The 24690-nt window shown below is 39.2% G+C and overlaps 1 protein-coding gene and 1 non-coding gene across 2 annotated transcripts in view; both read left to right on the top strand.

Annotated features, from left to right (window-relative positions):
* Positions 1-24449, top strand: part of Haus6 (HAUS augmin like complex subunit 6) — a 56010-nt gene extending 31561 nt beyond the window's left edge. Inside the window, 9 exon segments of the mRNA XM_045151583.1 lie at positions 800-926; positions 5043-5145; positions 6815-6893; positions 13174-13243; positions 15181-15366; positions 18714-18849; positions 21115-22049; positions 22051-22132; positions 23895-24449. Coding sequence (XP_045007518.1) covers positions 800-926; positions 5043-5145; positions 6815-6893; positions 13174-13243; positions 15181-15366; positions 18714-18849; positions 21115-22049; positions 22051-22132; positions 23895-23962 — 1786 coding nt within the window. The 3' untranslated portion in view covers positions 23963-24449.
* Positions 12969-13099, top strand: LOC123457809. The gene has a single exon (XR_006635173.1).
* Positions 24450-24690: the final 241 nt, after the last annotated feature.

Raw genomic sequence — 24690 nt, 5'->3', positions numbered from 1 at the left:
AGGAGGATTAGGTGTTCATAATCATTCTTGTTCCACATCAAGTGTGGAGGCTACATAAGACCCTGTCTAAAGAATGGGCTACTCAATACATGATTTTTTTCTGCTTTTAAAAGGAGCAAAGTGGGCTAGAGAGATGGTTTAGCCGATAAGGCGCATGCCTGCAAAGCCTAAGGACCCAGGTTCTATTGTCTAGGTCCCACGTAAGCCAGATGAACATGGCATATGCATCTGGAGTCGTCTCTCCCTCTCTGTCTCTAATAAGTAAAAATAAAAATAAATCTTAAAAAAAAATGTGGTTGCAAAGCTCGATAGCATGGAATTGATTCCCCAGTACTGTAAAACCAGATGCACAAAATGTCACACGTATCTGTAGTTTATTCTGGCCCACCCATATGCATACTGCCCACACACCCCGCTTACCCCCCACACAAAAACAAACAAACAAAGGAAGGAAACTATTATTTTATTTTTATTTTTTGTTTTTTTCCAGATAGGGTTTTGCTCTAACTCAGGTTGACCTAGAATTCATTATGTAGTCTGAGGGTGGCTTTGAATTCATGGCAGTCCTCCTACCTCTGCCTCTCAAGTGCTGGGATTAAAGGTGTACACCAGTACACCCCGCCAGGAGCAAAGTATTTTAAGTTCTAAATATATATTTTTGAGAGTTTATTCAGTTTATATGTTGTACTTCAGTTCCATGTCCTTCTGCTTCTCTAGTAGTATTACTATTGCCTTAAATTTATTGTATACTTTTTGTTTATTAATATTTTAAATAAAGTCATTTCTTTTACTATGACAGGCATAAAATAAAAGAAGATTTCACTGCTATAAGACATTCTGTTATTGAAAAGCAAGGAGCATGGCATAAAAAATGGAAAGAATTTCTTGGTCTTTCTCCTTTTAGTCTAAGTAAAGGTTGTACTCCAGTAAGTAATGTGGATCTGCCTCTTGGAGAAGAGTTTGATATTTAGTTATGCATTCTGTCTCCTCTTCCATCTCTCTTCCCCTTTCTTGCATTCTTAAATTATATTTTAGTGAACAATTTCATACCTACATACTGTATTTTGATCATACCTCTATTCTGTTGTCCCCCTTCCACTCTTGTTGAATCCCTTCCAACTAACCTGCTTCTACTTTGGTGCATTTTTCTTTCTATTTTTGCAGGTAAGTGACCCACTAAGGTTAGTTAGGATTGTTGCATAAGAATGGGTGGAGGTTCTCTATCAGAGCATGGACAAGTTACCAGTGGCTACACCACTAATGAAAGTATCTCTCCACTTCCTCAGCAGCTATTGTGCTGATAGCTTCTCAGGGAGTGGCAGAACCTCTGATCCCCTTACCATCGATGCTGAAAGGTTGGCAGGCTCAGTTTTGTGCAGGTTTTCATGTAGGCAGCCACAGTTGGTGTGCATTCATAAGTGAAACAGTCTTGTCATGTCCAGAAGACAACGTTCTACCACACTTCTCCCAGTTTTCCAGTTCTTATGTTCCTTCCATCCTTTCTTCTGTGATGCTCTCTGGGCCTTGGGGTGATACAGATGTCCCATTTGGGGCTAAACGCTCTGTAGTCCTTTATATTCTTAGTACTTGACCAGTTTAGTCTTCACAAGTGCTATACCTCACTACAAAAAGAAGCTTCTCTGACCAAAGCTGAGAGCAGTACCAGTGTGTTGACACATTTAGAAGGCAGCTTGACAGACACAACATAAACATAATACATTTAGGATAACAATAGTAGTAGTCCCTTCCCTTATTCCTGACATATAACTTCCCAGCTGAGGACTTTTCTTTTTTCCTCTCAGTTTAGGGTCTTGTTCTAGCTCAGGCTGGCCTCAAACTCACAGCAATTCTCCTACCTCAGCCTCCCAAGTGATGGGATTAAAGGTGTGTGCCACCACACCTGGCTCATTTTATTTATTTATTTATTTACTTGCTTGCTTGTTTGTTTTTTCAATATAGGGCCTCACTCTGGCCCAGGCTGACCTGGATTTCACTCTGTAGTTTCAGAGTGGCCTCGAACCCACAGCAATCTTCCTACCTCTGCCTCCCGAGTGTGGGATTAAAGGCATGCGCCACCACACCTGGCTACTTCTATTTTTTAAATATTTTATTTATTTATTTATTTGAGAGAGAGAAAGAGTCAGATATGGAGAGAAGAGTCAGATATAGAAAGAATGGGCATGTGAGGGCCTCCAACCACTGCAAATGAACAATAGACACATGTGCCACCTTGTACATCTGACTTATATAGGTACTAGAGAATTGAACCTGGGTCCTTAGGCTTTGCAGACAAGTGCCTTAACTGCTAAGCCATCTTTCCAGCCCTTGTTTTACTTTTATAAATTTATTAATTTACTTTTACTTTTATTTTGCTTTACTTTTTGAGGCAATATTTCATATAGTAGAGACTGGTCTCAAACTCAATTTGTAGCTTAGGATGAGCTTGAACTATTGATTTTATTGCTTCCACTCCTCTCCAGGTGCTGGAATTATAAAATTGTGCCACCATGTCTAGCTCAATTTTTTTTTTCTTTTTTGCTTTTTAGAGACACAGGCTTGATACAAAGCTATGGATCCCTGGCTGACTTGAAACTCTTAATTTTTCCCAGGGTATCTGAATTTCCTGAGTGCTATCATTATAAGCTTATACAAGTATACTTATGTACATAAATATATAATAGAATTTTTCTTAAGCTTCCTTTGCCACTTATAATAAAAGTCTTTAAAAATCAGAGTGCTAGCTGGGCATAGTGGTGCACACCTTTAATCCCAAGCACTAAGGAGGCAGAGGTTGGATCACCATGAGTTTGAGGCCAGCCTGGGACTACAGAGTGTGTTCTAATAATTATTCTCTGAAATTAAGAGTGCTGTATATTGAAAAGAAAATGAAGCTGTGCATGGTAGTGCATGCCTTTGATCCTAGCACTCAGGAGGCAGAGGTAGGTAGGAGGATTGCTGTACGTTTGAGGCTACCCTAAAAAAAATAAAAGGAAAAGAAGAAACTTGCCTCTTGATGTGAAATACAACTAAAGCATTTGTTATTTAACAAAATTCCCTTATTTACAATATTGAACTTTTTTTTTTTTCACTTTGTTTTTTTGAGGTAGGGTCTCGCTGTAGCTCAGGCTGACCTGGAATTCACTATGTAGTTTCAGGGTGACCTCGAACTCTTCGGCCATCCTGCTACCTTGGCCTCCCAAATGCTGGGATTAAAGGCGTGCACCACCATGCCTGGCTTCATATTGTACTGTTTTTTTTTTTTTAAGTATAGAAACTTTTGTACTCTTTAAGATGTTTTTATTTATTTGAGGAAGAATGAGAATGGACATGCCAGAGCCTCTGCCATGCAAACGAACTTCAAACACATATGTCCATGTGTGTGTCTGGCTTTGCTGGGAAATTGAAACCAGGCCATTAGGGTTTGCAAGCAGGTGCTTTTGCTGCTGAGACATTTCTCCAATCGAATATTTTACTTAAAAAAAAAAAAAGAACCCATTGGAGCCAGGTGTGGTGGTATACACCTTTAATCCCAGCATTCGGGAGGCAGAGGTAGGAGGATCATCATGAGTTTGAGTTCACCCTGAAACTACATAGTGAATTCCAGGTCAGCCTGGACTAGAGTGAAACCCTACCTCAGTAAACAACAAAAAACAAAACAAAACAAAACAAAACAAAAAAACCAAAAAAACCCCGCATTTCATTAATACTTAATTTGCGAGAGACAGGAGGAAAGAGGCAGATAGAGAGAGAATGAGCATGCCAGGGTTAGCCATTGCAAATAAACTACAGATGCATATACCACCTTATACTTCTGGCTTTACATGGGTACTAGGGAATTGAATCTGGGTCCTTTGGCTTTGCAGGTAAGCATATTAACCACTCAGCCATCTCTCTAGCCCTCCAGCAACTATTTTTTTTTAAATTTTATTTTTATTTATTATTTATTTTGGTTTTTCAAGGTAGGGTCTCACTCTTGTCAAGGCTCTTGCCTCCCAAGTGTTGGGATTAAAGGTGTGAGCCACCATGCCTAGCTCAGTAACTATTTTAATATTTATTTATATTTTTGGTTTTTCAAGGTAGGGTCTCATTCTGGCCCAGGCTGACCTGGAATTCACTCTGTAGTCTCAGAGTGGCCTCGAACTCTCGGTGATCTTCCTACCTCTGCCTCCCGAGTGCTGGGATTAAAGGCATGCACCACCACACCCGGCTTCAGTAACTTTTTTTTTTTTTTTAATTCACCATAACCATTTTTTAAAATTTATTTGAGAGTGATAGACAGAGAAAGTGGGGGAGAGAGAGAATGGGTGCGCCAGGGCTTTCAGCCACTGCAAACAAACTCTAGACGCATGCGCCCCCTTGTGCATCTGGCTAATGTGGGTCCTGGGGAATGGAGCCTCGAACCGGGGTCCTTAGGTTTCACAGGCAAGCGCTTAATTGCTAGGCCATTTTTCCAGCCTTTCAGTAACTATTTTTAAGTCAAAGAGTACAATATGGTGCTGGAGAGATGGCTTAGTGGTTAAGGCACTTGCCTACAGAGCCAAAGGACATAGGTTCGATACCTCAGTACCCATGTAAAGCCAGATGCAAAAGGTAGCACAAGCATCAAGTTTATTGCAGTTTGTTTGCTAGAGGCCCTGGTGTTCCTATTCTCTCTCGCTTACCTGCTTCCCCCCACCAATAAGTTAATAAAAATAAAAATAAAACCTGTAAAAATTACTGGTATGTTTCGTAATTCATTGTTAGTGAAAAATCTATTTGTAGATTAATATTTTACTATTTATTTGAGAGAGAAAGAGAAAGGCAGATAGAGAAAGAGAGGATGGGTGTGTCAGGGCCTCCAGCCGCTGTAAATGAATTCCAAATGCATGTACCACCTTGTGTGTCTGGCTCATGGAGGTCCTGGGGAATTAAACCTGGGTCCTTTGGCTTTGCAGGCAAGCACCTTAACCGCTAAGCTATTTCTCCAGCCCCTGTAGATTAATTTAGATTGTTATTGTGGTTAGTGAATGTCTCCTTTAAAATTGTTCATTCTGTGTTTCAAGGCTGTGGATCTTTTACCACCAATGTCTCCACTTTCATTTGACCCCGTGTCAGAAGAAGTATATGCAAAGAGTATTCTTGCTAAGTATCCTGCTTCACTTTCAGGTTGGTTATTTATCTTGTTCTCTTTTCAACTTCCCTTCTCTTATAATCAGTCTTTCTCTGTGGCACAAGGTCTCACTGTGATACCCTGGCTGATCTAGAACTTTCAGTGTATATCAGACTAACATGGAACTTGTGGTCCTCCTGCCTTGTCTCTGAAGTACAGGGGGATTACATGGTTACAGGTGTGTGCCACCATGCCCACTTTATTTCTCATTATTTATTACAGTTGGGGACTGTTAATGTTTATTTATTCTGAAACCTTACAAGAGTCTTTAGTTCTAGAAACTTGCTTACCAATATTTCTTCTAATATTGCTTGCTTTTCATTCATGGGGTGGGGTGAGGGAGAGGGCATGCCACGATCTATTACTGCTGCAAATGAACACTAGATGCATGTGTCACTTTTTGTGTCCATCTTTACGTGGGTGGTGAGGAGCTGCCAGGTTTTGTAAGTAAATGCCTTAACTAACTGCTAGCCATCTCCCCAGTCTGCTTTTTGAGGCATTTTTTTTTCCTGTAAAAAGTCTGTAGGAATTGTCATTCTATTATGATGAAGAGGGAATCATTTCCTAGTACTTATATTGGCTTCTTACATAGTGACACTTATACAAATAGGGAACACCTTTTAAATGCTGACATGTTGAAAGAAGAGGAGTCCATGGAATATCAAAGCCTCAGAAATACAGCCAAGGCTTTGTCAATCTCTTTGCCTGCCATACCTTATGATAGACTATATTCTCTGTGCTCCAGCATATGAAATGCATCCTTTCCTCTCAGGACTCACGTCTTCTTCCCACTCCCCAGTTTTGGCCGGTTTTATCTCCTCTGCAACCTTGCATTTTTGTGCACACTTTGGCTATAATACTGTAGAAGTATATTAGAACTGGTCAGTCATTCCTGTTTCAGACTGACTCCTTGGAGGCAGGTTCTACATCTTTTATTTCTTTCCTGTGTATGCTGGTAGATGTTATAAATGTTAGGCTGAAATGTGCTAAGTACTGTAACTTTTTGTTTTTGCTGGTCCATATAGCAAGCACATGGTTTATGTCCTAAAATAAAAAATATGAGTCAGGTGTGATGGCACACACTTTTAATCCCAGTACTTGGGAGGCAGAAGTAGGAGGATCACTGTGAGTTTGAAGCCAGCCTAAGACTACATAGTGAATTCCAGGTTAGCCTGGGCTAGAGCAAGACTCTATCTTGAAGAAGAAGAAGAAGAACAACAACAAAAGAACAAGAACAACAAAAAAGAAATATGGTTGCAATACTGGTGAATTTGGTGCTGGTTAAACTCAGAGCCATGCACATGCATCATACACACATGTAAATGAAGATAAACTGATGCAGCCAGGCATGGTGGTGGATGCCTGTCATCTTAGCACTTGAGAGTAGAATGAGGGAGATCAACAGTTCAGGGCCAGTATTGGCTACATAGCAAATCAGAGGCCAGCACGGCCTACAGAGATTTTGTCTCAAAACCAGCAAATACTGATGTGTGGTCATATTTAGAAGTTGTACTTAACAAATGAGAATGTAGCTCAGTGGTAAGCACTTGCTTAGCATGAGTAAAGCCTTGTGTTTGAAAAAAAAATAGAAGTTCTAGAATTTTAAAAGATCCTTGAATATTAGGTTGTAAGAATATAATTAAAGAATATTTTTTTCTACCTTAGATATACATAAGGAACATGACCAAGAAAATGGTTGCAGAAGAGACATTGATGCCCTAGGTCTGTGTGATCCAAGCAGCAGGTAAAATGACTTTCATTTTCATAATGACTTGGTGAATCAATTTTTGTCTCAAGGCAGTTTCCAAACTTTACTATGGTATAGTAACATTGTACACTATAGAATAGTATATAATTTGTCTGGCTTATTCAGGTAGTATGTTTTTCACTGCATACCCACAATTTCAGAATAGATTCAACATTTATGATGGCTGGCTCTTTTTTTCCTCTCTCTATTCCTGTTTTTATTTTTTATTTATTTTTTTTTGGGGGGTTTTTGAGGTAGGGTCTCACTCTAGCCCAGGCTGACCTGGAATTCACTATGGAGTCTCAGGGTGGCCTTGAACTCTCGGCGATCCTCCTACCTCTGCCTCCCGAGTGCTGGGATTAAAGGCATGTGCCACAATGCCCGGCTCTTCCTTTTCTTGAAGTATTTTATTTATTTATTTTTTTGAGAGAGAGGGAGACAGACAGAGAGAGAAAGAGAGAGGGAGGGAGGGAGGGAGGGAGGGAGGGAGAAAGAAGCAAACAGAGTGTGTGAGTACACCAGGGCCTCTAGCCCTGAAAAGGAACTCCAGATAGATGCACTACCTTGTACATCTGGCTTATGTGGGTCTTGGGAAATTGAACCTGGGTTCTTTGGCTTTGCAGGCAAGTGTCTTAACTGCTAAGCCATCCCTCCAGCCTTCTCTTTCTATTCTTTATCTAACTATTATATTCCATGGAAATGACTGGAATTCAGGTACTCATATTTGCACAGCAGTCATTTTATCAACGGATCCTTTTCCTCAGCCCCTAAGTTTTGTAATTTTTTTGTTTGTTTGTTTTGGTTTTTCGAGGTAGGGTCTCACTCTAGCCCAGGCTGACCTGGAATTCACTACGGAGTCTTAGTGTGGCCTTGAACTCATAGTGATCCTCCTACCTTTGCCTCCTGAATGCTGGGATTAAAGGCATGCGCCACCACGCCCGGCTTAAGTTTTGTAAATTTTATCCATTGCTGTTTGTGGGAACATTTTGAAGCCTAACTATTGACCATATGTATACACACACACATATATATATAAATAAGATTTTTTTTTTTTTTTTTTTTGGTTTTTCAACATAGGGTCTCGCTCTAGTCCAGGCTGACCTGGAATCCACTATGTAGTGTCAGGGTGGCCTTCAACTCAGCATTCCTCCTACCTCTGCCTCCTGGGTGTTGCGATTAAAGGTGTGCACCACCGTGTCCAGTGACTATGTCTAATATTTTGCAAGTCTTCAAGATCTTGTAGTTTGGAAGTTGTGACTATGTTCTATTGTGCCCTCTGGTACTTGTGGCTTTTTTTTTTTTTTTTTAAATAAGCCACTTGATTAAAAAGAGTTACATACTCTGAAAACAATTTAGAAGACTTTTGATTTCCCCTTAACCACAAGTCTAACATGAAAAATAAGAACCTGCTTTGTTAGAACTTTCTTCAGGAGTCATCCTATTTTCTTTAGTTTATTTTTTTAAATTAAATTACATTTTATTTTATTTTACAAGGTAAGAGCTCACTGTAGCCCAGGCTGACCTGGAACTTTGGAATTTATTCTATAGTCCTAGACTGGCTTTGAACTCATAGATCCTGCTACCTCTGCCTCCCTGAGTGCTGGGATTAAAGACATGCATCACCAGCCATCCTATTTTCTCTTTTTAAATTTTCATCCTATTTTCTTAATTGTCTGTTTCTTCAGTTTAGCTCTGAAAATTGATCCCAGATTATAAAAGAAAAATAAATCTCTGAAATGAATGTATGTGATCTTGTAATCTATGTGGATACTATATCTGTTCTTTACTAAACATTGTATAATAATGGAACATTCTGAAAATAAGCATTGTATAATAATGAAACATTCTGAACAGATACTTGTATTATTTATTTATTTATTATTACTATGTTTTTGGAAGCTGGATTTCACTCTAGCCCATGCTGGCCTCCAATTCCTATTGATCATCCTACTCAGCCTCCTTGGTGCTGGCACTAAAGGCCTTGCCTGGCTATAGCATGCATTCCAACAATGCAGTTAATTGGAAAAATGATATGTGGATGGATTATAACTGTCTGGTTATGAACCATGGAAGGAATTTAGTTTTTAGAGTATGTTATTAGGCCTTTCATGTAGTTGTCATTCACAGGTACCAAATACCATAAATCTCGTTGCTGCTTTTAATCAGAATGAGCTGATGGAGACTACATCATACTTAAAACCGGTTTTCAGTGATAGGTGACTTTGCTGCTACCCATTGGATACAGTATCTGTCTTTGTAGTGGTTTTGGGGAAAGTTCCATGTTTCTAGCTGTTCTTGACTCTTAACCTTTACATTTTCCCCTTTATGGAATTTCAAAGATAGGACACTGATTTCCTAGGCTGTGGTGGGCTTCTCTGTGTAGCTCCAGGTTAGCCTTGAACTCAGGATCCTCCTACTTCTGTTTCCTGAGTGCTGGGATTAAAAACCAGTACAACCCCACCCAGTTAGCCCGTATTTTTGCATACATGCTTTGTAAATATTTTTTATGCTAGTAGTTGAATTTTAACGTTGTCTTTCTTGCATGGGTTCATGTGTGTATGTATATACATGGTGCATGTGTATGTATGACATGCATGAGTGGATGTCAGGGTAACCTTTGGTGTCAGTCCTTGCCTTTTATCTTGTTTGAGACAGGCTCTCTTATTTGCTGCTGTGAACACCAGGCTAGCTGGCCTGTGAGCTTTGGAATAGCCTTCCATTGCTATAGGTACAGTGGAATTACAGATGTGTGCTCTACTGTCTGGCTTTTAAGTGGGTTCTGGGACTCAACTCTGCTCATCAGGCTAGCACAGCAAGTGCTTTTAAATACTGAGCTATCTCCCATCTTGTTTTTTTTTTTTTTTTAAGTAGTTTCTGTTCATTATCTTCCTGGTATTACAGATACATTGTTAACAATAGTAAATACAAATGAAAAAATTAGGGTATAATTTCCACACCTCTTACTAGATTTTCTTTTAAGTTTTCTTTTTTGCGGGGGGGGGGGGGTTGAGGTGTAGGGTCTTATTCTAGCCTATGTTGACCTTGAATTCACTATGTAGTCTCAAGCTGACCTTGAACTCAACAGTCCTACCTTGGACTTCTGAGTGCTAGGATTAAAGTCATGAGCTACCATGCCTGGCTCAAGTTCTTTTTTTTTTTTTTTTTTTTTTTAAATAATATGCTCATACTACTGTTTCTTGATAGTTTGGTTTAATTTTTATTTATTTATTTATTTGATAGAGAAGGGCAGGGGAGAATGGGTGCGCAAGGGCCTCCATCCTCTGCAAATGGACTCCAGACACATGTACCCCTTGTGCATCTGGCTAAAGTGGGTCCTGGGGATTCAAACCTGGGTCTTTTGGCTTTGCAGGCAAACGCCTTAATAGTAAGCCATCCCTCAGCCCTCAAGTTCCTTTTTTATTATGAACTGATATCTTGCTATGTTGCATAAGCTGGCAACTCAACATCCTCTGACTAGACTGCCTGCTTCAGCTTCCTGACTAGACTGCCTGCCCTCAAATTCTTTTCTAGGTTTTGTATGTATTCATAAAACTAGTTCTAATCAAAGAATGGATACTGTCTTACATTTTAAAATACATAGTGTTAAACTTTTTTGTTTGTATGTCTTATATGTGTTCAGTTAACATTATACTAACCTGTTTCTACTTACATATTTGTAATGTTAAATTTTAGACATAGGCTTTCTGCAATTTTTTTTTGCATATATATTTATGTGTATATGTGTATGTTTGTCAGTATGTGTTGTGTTTGTCTGCCTATGGATGCCAGAGTTAGATATTGTATGATATGAGCCATTTTCTTAGTTCTCTTCCCCAAGTTTTTAATTTATTTTTTGGTTTTTGAGGTAGGGTCTCACTTTTGCCTAGGCTGACCTGGAATTCACTTTGTAGTCTCAGTGTGGCCTCTTGCAACAATCCTCCTATCTGCTCCTGAGTGTTGAGAGTAAAGGCGTGTACCACCAAACCTGGTTCTTTCCCAAGTGTTTAAAGAAACCTATTTATCTATTTGGAAGCAGAGATAGAGAAAGAGCTTCTTCTAGTGCAAACCAACTCCAAACAAATATTCCACTTGTGCATCTGACTTCACATGGGTACTAGGGAATTGAACCTGGGCTGTCATGCTTTGCAAGCAAGCACTTTTAAATGCTGAGCCATCTCCTCAGACCCTACATTGTTATTTAAAACAAAACAAAACAAACAAAAAAACTTTTTAAGATTTATTTTTGTTTATTTGAGACATTGCTTCTAGCCACTGCAAACAAACTCCAGACACATGCGCTACCATGTGCACCTGGCTTACATGGGATCTGGAGAATTGAACCTGGATCCTTGGGCTTTGCAGGCATGCACCTTAACCTCTTAAGTCATCTCTCTAGCCCAAGTTTTTAAAAACATTATTTATTTATTTATTTGACAGAGAAAGAAGGGGTGAGGAAATGGGCGTGCCAGGTACTCCAGCCATTGCAAATGTGGCTAACATGGGTCTTGGGTAATTGAATCTGTGTCCTTTGACCTTGCAGACAAATGCCTTAACCACTAAGCCATCCCTCCAACCCCCAAGTTATTTTTTTACAGCTGTGTGGCCTTGAAGTCATTAAATAGCTAATACATCTTTGAACTCCTGATTCTTTGGTGCCTCCACCTTAAGTGATGGGATTAGCACTCAGCTTTATTAAGCGCTAGGGATCAAATCCAGAACCTTAGTTTTACTAGGCAAGCACTGTACCAAATTAGCTATAGGTCTAGTCCTATGGGTCTGTTTAGAAGCAGTGTTTCACTCCATAATCCTCAAATTCATAACAATTCTTCCATTTTAGGCTCCCAAATGTTGGGATAATAATTTATAGTTAACATTTAGTTGCATAACATTTTTTTTGTTGTTGTTATTTTCAAGGTAGGATCTTACTGTAACCCAGGCTGATCTGGAACTCACTGTTGTTGCATCAGGGTGACCTTATAGTGAAATCCTCTTGCCTCAGCCTCCCAAATGTTGAGATTAAAGGCGTGAGCTACCATGCCCATGCCAGACATTGGCATTTTCTTTTGATTTTTAGAGGTAGGGTCTCTCTGTAGCCAGGCTGGCATGGAATTCACTATGTATTCTCAGACTGACCTTGAACTCACAGTGATCCTCCTACGTCTGCCTTCTGAGTACTGTGATTAAAGCCATAAGCCACCATGCATGACAGATTAGTATTTTAATGTTTATCCAAAGGTGCAAGGGAAATCTAAAAGAATATCACATTTAGAATGAAGTAACTAAAATTCTGAATAAACTTGAAGCTTACCACATATGTGTGTATTATATAGGTATACAAATATTCCATAGGACAAAATTTAGTGTGTGAAAATTTGATTTGGGCACGAAATATCAAGTCTTCTTCTTTTTTTTTTTTTTTTTTGAGACACTCAACCCTGTAGCTCAAGCTAGCTAAGAAATCAAGGTCCTCTTGCTTCCCTCTGAAATGTTGGAATTACTTATGTATGCCACTATAGCTATAGTAAAATCTCTGCTACAATGAAATCCTGAGGCTATTATAATGAAATTCTAATTAATTATATTTATGCTGTTTGTCAAGCCATTTAACTCTTTAAAATGTTGACTTAAAAATATATAGCAAGGGCTGGAGAGATGTCTTAGCGTAAGGATCCATGTTCGACTCTCCAAATCCTACGTAAACAAGACAACAAGGTGATGCAAGCTTGCAGGGTTGCACGTGCACACAAGGCGGCACATGCATCCTGAGTCTAATTGCAGTGGTTGGAGGCCCTGACATGCCACTTCTCTCTTTCTCTCATGAAAGAATACATAGCAAAGTATATCTTCCATTTATGTCCTCACAGTGGCTGTTGCTACCTGTACAAGATTTGCACAATATTAGGGCAAAAAAAAAAAAAAATCACCAAAATAGAAGAAGTACTACTTGGAAAGAAGGGGGTGGGATGGAGGAGGGTGGTGAGAGGGGATTATGATCAAGGTACATTGTATACGTATATGGAGGTTGTCAATAAAGTTTAAAAAATTATATATCTAGTCAAGTTTAGTTCATATTGGGAGGCTGATACACAGATTGGGCTGAACTACTGCTCTAATTGTCACCATACCTCCCTAGAGTAAACTGCCTTTTGATGACCGGGACGAATTGAGTGAAATCGTAACGGACAGATACGGGGCAGACAGTTTCTGTAAACTATAAATCAAGTAAATGAATTCCTTCCTACTTTTAACTTGAATTTGCTGTCTTTTTTTCTTTTAGCCCTGACTCTCTTCTGTTACCACCTGCTTCATCATCATCAGATAGAAATAGTGTCACACTGCTTGAAAAGGTATATTCTAAAACAATTCCTTCCTCTCTGATTCTTGTTTTTCTTTTTTGATTTTTTTCGAGGTAGGGTTTAGCTCTAGCCCAGGCTGACCTGGAATTCACTATGTAGTCTCGGGGTAGCCTTGAACTCACCGTGATTGTCCTACCTCTGCTTCCCAAGTGCTGGGATTAAAGGTGTGCACCACCACACCTGGCCTGTTTCTATTTCTTTTTCTTAGTTTTTCAAGGTAGGGTCTTGCTGTGGCCCAGGCTGACCTGAAATTCACTACGTAGTTACAGGCTGGCCTCGAACTTGCAGTGATCCTTATACTTCTGCCTTCCAAATTCTGGGATCAAAGGCGTCTGTCACCATGCCTGGCTCTATTTCTTTCTTCTCTTTTTAATTTATTGACAACTTCCATAATTATAGACAATAAACCATGGTAATTCCCTCTCCCCCATGCTCTTTGGCAACTCTACTCTTCATCTTATCCCCTCCCTCTCTCAGTCAGTCTCTTTTCTCCTGACTTTTTTCTTTCCTTTTCTTTCTCTCTTTTTTTTTTTTAAAATAGTTATTTGACAGCTGGGTGTGGTTGTGCATGTCTTTAATCCCAGCACTCAGGAGGCAGAGATGGGAGGATTGCTGTGAGTTTGAGGCCACCGTGAGACTACATAGTGAATTCCTGGTCAGCCTGGACTACAGCAAGACCCTACCTCGAAGTAAGAAAAGAGAAAAAAAAAAATTATTTGAGAGAGGGAGAGGGAAAGGAAGAGAATGGGCAGACTAGAGCCTCCTGCCATTGCAAATGAACTCCTTAAGCATACACCGCTTTGGTCATCTGGCTTTACAACCTGGGTACTAGGGTTTCAAACTTGGCCATTAGATGTTGCAAGCAAACACTCTTAACTGCTGAGCCATCACTCTAGGTGTTCCCCCCGCTCCCCCCCTTTTTTTTGAGACAGGATCTCAACTAAGTTGCCTAGGCTTGCCTTGAACTCACTTTCCTAGGCTGGCTTTGAACTCTTGGCAATTCTTATCTCAGTCTTCTGAGTGTTGGAATTAAAGGTGTGTACCATTACCATACTTGGTTTCTAAAACAGTTTTCCATCAATTCTGATTACACTAAATTAAATGAAATTTTTTTTTTTTGTAGATACAGTTTATTTAAATTCAAGTTCTTTTTATTTTCTTTATTTCTGTCGTTTTTATTTTTGTTTTGAGGTAGGCTCTCACTCTAGCTCAGACTGACCTGGAATTCACTGTGTAGTCTCAGGCTGGCCAAGAAATCACAGCAATCCTCCTACCTCTACTTCTATAGTGCTGGCATTAAAGGCATGCACCACCACGCTTAGCATATTTCTTATTTTTTATTTATTTATTTATTTATTTGAGAGCAACAGACTCAGAGAGAAAGACAGATAGAGGGAGAGAGAGAGAATGGGCACGCCAGGGCTTCCAGCCTCTGCAAACGAACTCCAGATGCGTGCGCCCCCTTGTGCATCTGGCTAACGTGGGACCTGGGGAACCGAGCCTCGAACTGGGGTCCTTAGGCTTCATAGGCAAGCGCTTAACTGCTAAGCCATCTCTCCAGCCCATATTTCTTATTTTTGTATCATTTTTATTTATATATTCTCTTTTACTAAGTGGAAATATTGTAATTATTTACCTCAGCCAGTGAACATATAATTTCACAATAATATTAACTGACTTGCCATGTGTGCAGACACGTGTGTGTAAACTCAATGCTTGGGAGGTTGAGGTATGGGTATCTGTAGTTTGAGCCAGCTTGGGCTACACAGCAAATTTAAAGCCAGCCTGGGCTACATAATCAGCCCCTGAGTCAAAAAATAAAACAAAGTAAACAGCTCCACTGTTTTACTTAAGAACCTCTGATGAAGAGAACTTCAAGATTAGCCTGGATTATTAAGGTTATAACATGACATGTCTCTTTTCTTCAGGATACCAACATGAAAACTCCCAAAGAAAAAACTATAACAACTTACAAGCAAATGCCAGCATTTGAGGTGAATGATGCCCCTTTATCGCCTACTACAAAGAATACACAGAATAGTCCATTTAGATCATCTCTGCTAGCCAAGAAACGTGATCTCTTCCAGAAAGAGCAAGATCATCTGGTAGAAGAGGTGAGCAAAAGACCTGTAATCAAACCAGAATACTTAAGTATTTGCTATTTCCTCAATGGTGCTGGCATCAGAAGTGTAATAATTATATACTGAGCATTTTGGGTACTTTCAGGGAAAGGAGGTCACAGGAATAAAAATTTTGGTTAAAGCAAAATTGGCCTTTCTAAAAAGTAGAAATAAATTTTTAAGAAATATATTTTATTTATTTAATTGTTTGAGAGAGAGAGGAAGAGGCAGAGAGAAAGAGAGAATGGGTGTGCCAGGGCCTCCAGCCACTGCCGATGAGCTCCAGATGTATGCACCCCTTGTGCATCTGGCTTACATCATGGGTCCTGGGGAATTGAACTGGGGTAATTAGGCTTTGAAGGCAAATGCCTTAACCACTAAGGCATTTCCCCAGTCCTAGAAATAGATTTTTAAAAAAATACTTTATTTCTATTTATTTGAGAGAGAGGGCTTCCAGCCACTGCAAATGAACTCCAGATGCATGTGCTGCCTTATGTATTTGGCTTATGTGGGTCCTAGGGAATTGAACTTTGCAGGCAAACACTTTAATACCTAAGCCATCTCTCCAGACCAGAAATAGATTTTTTAAATTTCCTATTTTAAAAATACTATTTGTTTGAGAGATAGAGAAAGAGGCAGGTAGAAAGAGAGAGAGAAAATGGGAGTGCCAGGACCCTTAGCTACTTATACGCCACCTTGTGCATCCAGTTTTAAATAGGTACTGGAGAATTGAACGTCGGTCCTTAGGCTTTGCAGGCAAGTGCCTTAACCAGAGAGCCATTTCTCTAGGCTGTAGAAACACATTTTTTTATGAACTTAATTAAGACTATATCTATGAATTAGAATGCATTTCTCATTTTAGAAATATATTTTTATTTTATTATTATTTATTATTATTTTTTTGAGGTAGGGTCTCTAGCCCAGGCTGACTTGGAATTCACTGTGTAATCTAAGGGCGTAGTAATGGCTCTTGCCTTTAATCCCAGCACTAAGGGGCTAGAGAGGTGGCTTAGCAGTTAAGGTGCTTGCCTGTGAAGTCTGAGAGCCCATGTTTTACTCTCCAGATCCCACTGTAAGCCAGACACAAAGGTGAGGCAAGTGCAAGGTCGCATATGCCCACTAAGTGGCAAAAGCATCTAGAGTTCTATTTTTTTCTCTCCCTTTCTCCTCTCCTTTTCTTTCCTTCTCTTTTTTTCTTTTCTTTCTCCTTCCCTTTCCCTTCTTCCTTCTTTTCTGTCCTCTGTTCTCCTCCTGTTCCCTTCCCTTCCCTCCTATTCTTTCCTTTCCAGACTCTATTCCTCATGCTTGTATATCTTTTGCTTTATCCACCAAGCTATTTCCCCAGCCTCAGTAAGTGCTTTTTCCCACTATCTTTTTTCCTCATTTTCTGTTTAACATGTGTCCTTATCCCTTATTCACTCATATAGATTTGATGATAATGTTTCTGGCAAAGGAGTATGTTGTCAGAATATATTTAACTTTAAAGGTATTATTTATTTGCAAGCAGAGAAAGGAGAGAGACAAAAAGAGTAGGTGTGTCAGGGCCTCCAGCCACTGCAAACAAGCTACAGACCTATGAATCACTTTGTGCATCTGGTTTTTAGTGGGCACTTGGCAATTGGACCCAGGTGTTTAGGCTTTTTAGGCAAGCACCTTAACTGCTGATCCATCTCTGTAGCTCGTTATATTTAACTTTCTAATAGAGGTGTTCCTGTTCAGATGAGCTATAATAATAATCTGCTTGCTTTCTTGGTCTCTCAAATAAATAAAATATAAAATTAAAAATATGGCTGGAGAGATGACATAGTGGTTAAGACACTTGCCTGCAAAGCCAAAGGATGCAGGTTCTATTCCTCAGGACCCAAGTAAGTCAGATGCACAAGGTGTAACATGCATCTGGAGTTTGCAACAGCTGAAGGCCCTGGCATGCCCATTCTCTCTCTATCTGCCTCTTTCTCTCAAATTGAAAAATAAAAATAAAACAAAAAGAAGTCAGCACAGTGGCACAGTCCATTAATTGCAGCACTCAGGAGGCAGAGGTAGGAGGATTGCCCAGAGTTTGAGGCCACCCTGAGACTACATAGTAAATTCTAGGTCAGCCTGAGCTAGAGTGAGACCCTACCTCAAAACAACAACAACAACAACAAAAAATGAACAACAACAAAAAACCCACTAATAATAATAATCTGCGTGCTTTAAAATGGTCACTTTGGCTGGGTTTTTGTCTTACACCTTTAGTCCCAGCACTCAGAAGGCTGAGATAGGTGAATCTCTGTTGAGTTTGAGGCCAGCCTGGGCTAGAGTGAGACTGCTTTGAAAACAAACTAAAAATCATAAATAAATAAAATAGTCATTTTGATGGATAGAGAGTGGTCAGGCTCAAAGATGTGGCAGATAACAGTTTAGGTCACAGTGAGTACCTTTCTGTTCCCAAGTAAAGCGTCTTAGCTATTCTTAATAATGCATTGGCAATTTAACAGAAAGCAAAATAGTTTTGTCTTCCATTTTAAGTTTATAGGATAGGACCTAGATGATCTATTGCCAGGATCTGGGAACTTCATTGTTACTGAATTTTGTGTCATCTGCTTTGGTGGGAGCTTCTGACTGAAGTGTTTCTTCTTTTCTTCTTCCTCCCCTTCCCCTTCTTCTTCCTCTTATTTCTTTCTTTTATTTAATATTTTATTTATTTATTTGAGAATCAGAGAGGAGAGAAAGAGGCAGAGCAAGGAGTAAGCTAGGGCCTCCAGCCACTGCAGACAAACTCCAGATGCATCTACCTTGTGTGTCTGACATTATGAGCATACTGGGGGATTAAACCTGGGTCCTTAGCCTTCATAGGAAGTGCCTTAACTGCCAAGCCATCTTTGCAGGCACTCTTTATTTATTTATTTTTTTTATTTTTTTTGAGGAAGGGTCTCACTCTGGTCCAGGCTTACCTGGAATTAACTATGTAGTCTCAGGGTGGCCTTGAACTCACGGCAATCCTCCTACCTCTGCCTCCCAAGTGCTGGGATTAAAGGTGTGTGCCACCATGCCCGGCTATTTATTTTTTAAGTATTTTATTTATTTGTAGGCAGAGGTGCTGGAGAGCTGGCTTAGTGGCTATGGCACTTGCTGGCAAAGCCAAAGGACCCAGGTTCACTTCCCCAAGACCTATGTAAGCCAGATGCATGTGTCACTTTGTGCATCTGGCTTTATATGCATCCTTGGGGAATCGAACCCCAGTTATTTTTGCCTTAACCACTGAGCAAATTTTCCCAGTCTTGGTGTTTATTTTTTATTAGTTTTAGTTGTATTCTATTGGTAGACTTGGCAATTTCTTTTTCCCTTTTCTGTTGTAGGTTGCCAGGACAGTCTTATCTGATTCACCACAGCTCTCTGAAGGCAAAGAAGTAAAACTGGAGGAACTAATTGGCTCTCTAGCATCTAATCCCTTCTTAACGAGGAACCAAATTCCCAGGACTCCAGAAAACTTGAGTGAGATAATGCTTCCTATTCCATGTATTTCCCCCTAAGACATTCTGACAGATCTGTTGGAAACACAATTTAAAACTCTTGTGTCTTTTAGCATAACTGGCAATGGCTTTTGAGTTGTTCTGATACAATGGGATTTTATTAAAGTATTGAGTGGGGCCACTTTTACACAGTAGACTTTCGTATTTTGTGACTTTAGCGTACCTACACAAATGAGTCTAATCATCTCTGATAATGCCAATTTTTTTTTTCATTATGTAATTTTATTTGGACACTTTAAAAACAATATCTGGTCTCAGGTTAGACTGTCACATGTAGAGTATGGAGGTTGTGCTCTCAGTCAGCAACCCTAAGTGTCAGCCAAAAACTGTCTGTCTGCAGATAACCATAGTACCAGATACTTGTTTCACTGTAACCTGAAATTTATGTAGATAAACCTGGTACTTATTTCCATTAGTTTCTATAATCAGTGATGATCATATTGGTTAAACAAGCTTAAATAAAATTTCTCTTGATGGTTTAATTCAGGTTAAACCAGTACAGTATATTGGTGTTCTTTAAACTATAATCTGTGAACCAAATTCTCTTACTGTTTTGCCTTTTTCTCAATGAAATTGTATTCAGTACAACCTTACTCATGTGTTGACACATTGTCTTTAGCCATTTTCCTGCTATAATGGTAGATTTTTTTCTTTTTGCAATGGTAGATTTTTAACAGTTTCTTATAAAAATATTTTTTAAAAAGCCAGGCATGGTGGTTCACGCCTTTAATCCCAGCCCTCACGAGGGAGAGGTAGGATCACTGTGAGTTTGAGGCCACCCTGAGACTACATAGTGAATTCCAGGTCAGCCTGGGCTATAGCAAGTTCCTACCTCAAAAAACCAAAAACAACTTTTTAAGAAGGTTACTCTATTTTTAAAAGTTTTAAAAATTTATTTACAAGTGGGGTGGGAAGGAGGAAAGAGAATGGGCACACCAGGTCTTTCAGCTGCTGCAAACAACTCCAGACGCATGTGCCACAGCATTTGGCTTTACATTAGTTACTGGGGACTCAAACCCCAGTCCCTAGACTTTGCAGGCAAGCGTCTTAACCACTGAGCCATCTCTCTAATCATAAAAAATACTTTTATTTACTGATTTGCAAGCAGAGGGAGACAGAAAAGGGAGAGCTAGAAAGACAGACAGAATGGGCACGCCAGGGCCTCTTGCCTCAGCAAACAAACTACAGACACATGTGCCATATTGTGTGTCTGGTTTTATGTGGGTACTGCGGAATTGAAATGCAGTCATTAGCATTGCATGCAGTCCTTACATTGGTAGATTTAATCAGTTATGAAAGATCAAATGGCTTGCAGAGTCTAAAGTATTAGTATCTGGCCCCTTATAGAATAAGTTTGTCAGGTTCTGGAAAAGACTTTTTTTTCTTTCTTTTTTTGAGGTAGGGTTTCACTCTAGCTTAGGCTGACTTGGAATTCACTGTGTAGTCTTAGGGTGGCCTTGAAGTCATGTTGATCCTCCTACCTCTGCCCCCCTAGTGCTGGAAATAAAGGCATGTGTCACTACACCTGGCTCTGTTTTTTTTTAATTATTTAATTTCTTTTTGGTTTATTTTTATCTATTTATTTGAGAGTGACAGAGAAAGAGGCAGATAGAGAGAGAATGGGCATGCCAGGACCTCCAGCCACTGCAGACGCATCTGGCTAACTTGGGTCTTGGGGAAGCAAGCCTTGAACCGGGGTCCTTAGGCTTTACAGGCAAGCGCTGAACTGCTAAACCATCTCTCTAGCCCACTGTTTTTTTTTTTTTTTTCTCGAGGTAGGGTCTCACTCTAGCCCAGGCTGATCTGGAATTCACTATGGAGTCTCAGGGTGGCCTCGAACTCATGGCAGTCCTCCTACCTCTGTCTCCCGAGTGCTGGGATTAAAGGTGTGCGCCCAGCTCTGTTTTTTTAATATATGTAATTCATGTATGTTGTGTAAAAGGAGTGTATGTATATTTCAGGATCAGCTTTTTTTTTTTTTTTTTTCATGGCCAAACATAACTATTAGTTTTTTTCTTATAAACATAGGATCAGCTTTTTTAAAAGTGTTTACTTATGTTGATCATTTGAAGAGGAAGTTTACTGACGTTCCAGTTTGGCATTCAGTCAGCATATTCTGGAACATAGACTGAGTTAGTAGGCTTATTTTCAGCATTAGAAATAGAATGTTTAGTTGCATACTCTGTTTGAGAATGTTAGTAAATCATGGCTTTTTTCTACTTATTAGTAACTGAAATTCGGAGCTCATGGAGAAAAGCTATTGAAGCTGAAGATAATCGAAGAGAAGAACCAATTGAAATGACTGCTGAACCTAGAGAAGTATTGCCAGAATCTTCACCTGTAGTGCATAATCCCAGGGAATTTAGCATGGCCAGTTTTTTCTTAGACTTTGACCAGTCTTTGCCTGAAGAGAAGGTTGTTTCAGATTGCTTCAAGCAAGTGCCTCAGAAACATTTGGTGACAAGCCATGTAGGTAAACTTTTAGCAGAAGATCAGTCAGATTTGTTAAACAAGAAGATAATTTGTAAGCAAAATTCAGAATGTACCAAGTTTTCAGAAACTAGTCATACAGAGCTGTTCTCTCCTATGGTGGGCAGTAGAACAGATACACTGGGCAGAAGTGGAGAGGACTATGTTAAAATGCTGGACCACTCACACACTGTTGATAGTGAACCATCCATGTATAAAACCACACTCTGGAACTCTTTTCAGATACTGAGTGACATTGAGTCCAAGAGTCTCAAAGATGTGGAATTTGGAATATTACATGAAACTCTTCCAGAAGAAGTTGGTCACCTAAGTCTCAATAGCTCTAGGGGTTCGGAGGCCAGTTTTAAGGTGGAACAGAACAGTTCTGTGCACAGTGGCATTTTTCCAGATGGTGACATGGGAAAAAAACAGACTACTCCAGAGTCGGATTTCAATTTACAGGCTATTCGCAATAGTTACGAGGCTCTGAAGAAATCTCTTTCCAAAATACGGGAAGAATCTTACCTCTCTAACCCTAAGGCACTTGAAAAACACGAAATAGAATTGAACCCTACACCTCAAAACATAAAAGCAGATGATACACTTAACTTTTTGGACACTCATGATTTGTTTATTGACTGTACAAAACCATCTTTACACATGTCCTTTGGTGAAAGAAAACAGTCTGTTACCACTCATCAAGTTTTCTCTGGTGGATCAAAAATTGAGGACCATAGTACCATGTAGTCTTGGAGAACTTCCAGCTAACTTAAAAGGTAAGAGTTAACTAGACCTGTGCATATACCCTATCAGCCCCACCCCAAGACAGTCTCACTATAGTAACCCAAACTAGTCTCAAATTCACCATTGGTACTGTCTCAGCTTGCGAAATTCCATGACATATTGATTGGTAATGTCACAAACTAAAGGGTGAGAACGAGCCCTCACTTTATGGCTACTTACAGAATATCTATGATACATATATCATAGCTTGTAGTTTATTTGGGCCAGGAGTGGAAAACCTTTCCTCAGTAATTGATTTTTTTTTTTTTTTAAGGTAGGGTTTTACTCTAGCCCAGGCTGACCTGCAATTCACTATGTAGTTATTCTCAAGCTGGCCTCAAAACTCACATTGATCCTCCTACCTCTGCCTCCCAAGTGCCAAGTACTGAGATTAAAGGCCTGTGCCAGCACACCTGACAGAAAATGATTTTAAAAATTAATAAACATGGGGTAGGAATGTAGCTCAGTTGGGTAGAGTGCATACCTGTCATGCATAAAGCTTTAGATTTGATCCCTAGAACTGCATGAAACTGTGGTGGCAGATGCCTAGCATTTGCAAAGTGGAGGCAGGAGAATTAGAAGTTCAAGGTTGGCCTTGGGGCTACAGAGAGAGAGAGAGAGAGAGAGAGAGAGAGAGAGAGAGAGAGACACCAGCCAGGGATACATGAGGCTGTGTGTGGAAGGAATTTTAGATATTACTGCTATAATGACATAATATCTGAGATTTACTGTGAAATATACTAGGTGGTGGAAGTGAATAGAAGACATAAAAAAGACATAAAAAGAAGTTTGGTCAGTGTATTAGCTTCATAATTATCTGGTAGCTTGAAACTGTCTGTGGAGACGTTAAGTTCTGGTGGCTAGAGTGCAAAATCCAGTTGTTAGTACAGCCACTAAACTAGTGGAGATCCTAGCTTGCCTCTTGCAGCCTGTGGTAGCTAGAGGTGTTTCTTGGTTTGTGGGAGTGTGCCTTATCTTTGATAACCATCTTCACATGGTGGTCTTCCCTTGTGTGTCTTTTTTTTTTAGGACTCTAGTCTTATTAGTTAAGACCCCACCCTACTCCATTACGACCTCATTTTAGGTAATTATATCTGGAATATCTTTTCAAGTAAGGTCGCATTCTGAGATCCTGGGGTTAGAATTCCAATATATCATTTTGGTAGACACAGGTCAACCCCTAACAGTACTAACTATTGAAGTGAAGTGGCAAAAACATTGAATTAATCATAATTCACTTTGGTATGTTTGAAAATTTTTATGATAGAGTTAAAAAATTAGGCTTTGTAGCACTTTAGGATAGTTTTGGGTTCAGTGACATAGATTCATTATATATCACTTTGATGTGCCCATGAATGTTTTGATCTCTAGAGAAAAGGTACTTCAATGAGAAAATGGTAATTTTTTTTTTTTTTTTTGAGGTAGGGTCTCACTCTAGTTCAGGCTGACCTGGAATTCACTGTGTAGTCTCAGGGTGGCCTTGAACTCATGGTGATCCTCCTACTTCTGCTCCCTGAGTGCTGGGATTAAAGGCGTGTGCCACCATGCCTGGCTCGAGAAAATGGTAATTTTAAAAATATTTTGAGTATTTGTATAAGTATTCTTTTTTAAATTAAGAAATTTGGTGCTGGGAAAGTAGATCAATGGTAGTTCTTACCTTAAAAAATAAGTAGTTTGCTATTTAGAACCATTTCTATTTATTTTTCTTTGTAATGTTTTTTTCTCCCTGTTTTTTAAAAAAAATCAATTTTGCAGAAGAAGTCTTAAAGAAGAGCCTTGATGGAAAAGAATCCTTGACTTCACAAGATGCAGCATCCAGTTAATTTAACAGATGGACTTAAATCACAACTGTTACAAAATAGAAACTGATTTATAATTTAAATATGCATTGAAAGTATAATATTCTCTCAAGGTCTACAAATGTCTAAATGCCTTAGCTTCATGTAATGTATTTAGGTAAGGCAAGTATGCTTGAATTTTTTTCTTGGTAGATACAAAGTAAAGTATTTGGAAAGAACAAAGAACAAGGTTTGGGAAGCCATTTTGATTTTCTTTGAATAATCTTTCAAGTATTAAGTAAATGACAATTATAACTTTAGTTAACAGTGATTTTGATGTACTTTTAGTGTTCACAATCTAATAACAACCAGATATCTTATTTTTTCATTATAGTAAAATGAAATGTTTTTATTGGGTCTTTATGGAACATTCTGGTACTAACCAAAAACAAAGGGAAAAAAATGGAGAAAAGTAGTGCCTTGGGATATGCAGTAAAGACAAAAAAAATATTAAACATTCCATGTAATATAATTTCAAATGTATTGGTTTTTCAAAGTGATGTTTGATGGCATAAAAGGCATATGATAAGAAAAGACTAGAAAGAATGAATTTAGACAAAAAGAAAGGATGATGACTAGACATTTAAGGACCATTGTCAATATATAAATCCATCCAATGGATTACTGAACAGATTTATTTTTATTTTATTTTCGAGGTAGGGTTTCACTCTAGCCCAGGCTGACCTGGAATTAGCAATGTAGTCTCAGGGTGG

Source organism: Jaculus jaculus, chromosome 1 (genome assembly GCF_020740685.1).
Source record: "Jaculus jaculus isolate mJacJac1 chromosome 1, mJacJac1.mat.Y.cur, whole genome shotgun sequence".
NCBI classification, from domain to species: domain Eukaryota; kingdom Metazoa; phylum Chordata; class Mammalia; order Rodentia; family Dipodidae; genus Jaculus; species Jaculus jaculus.
Note: the sequence above shows the minus strand (reverse complement) of the source record. Positions and strands in the feature narration are given on the sequence as shown.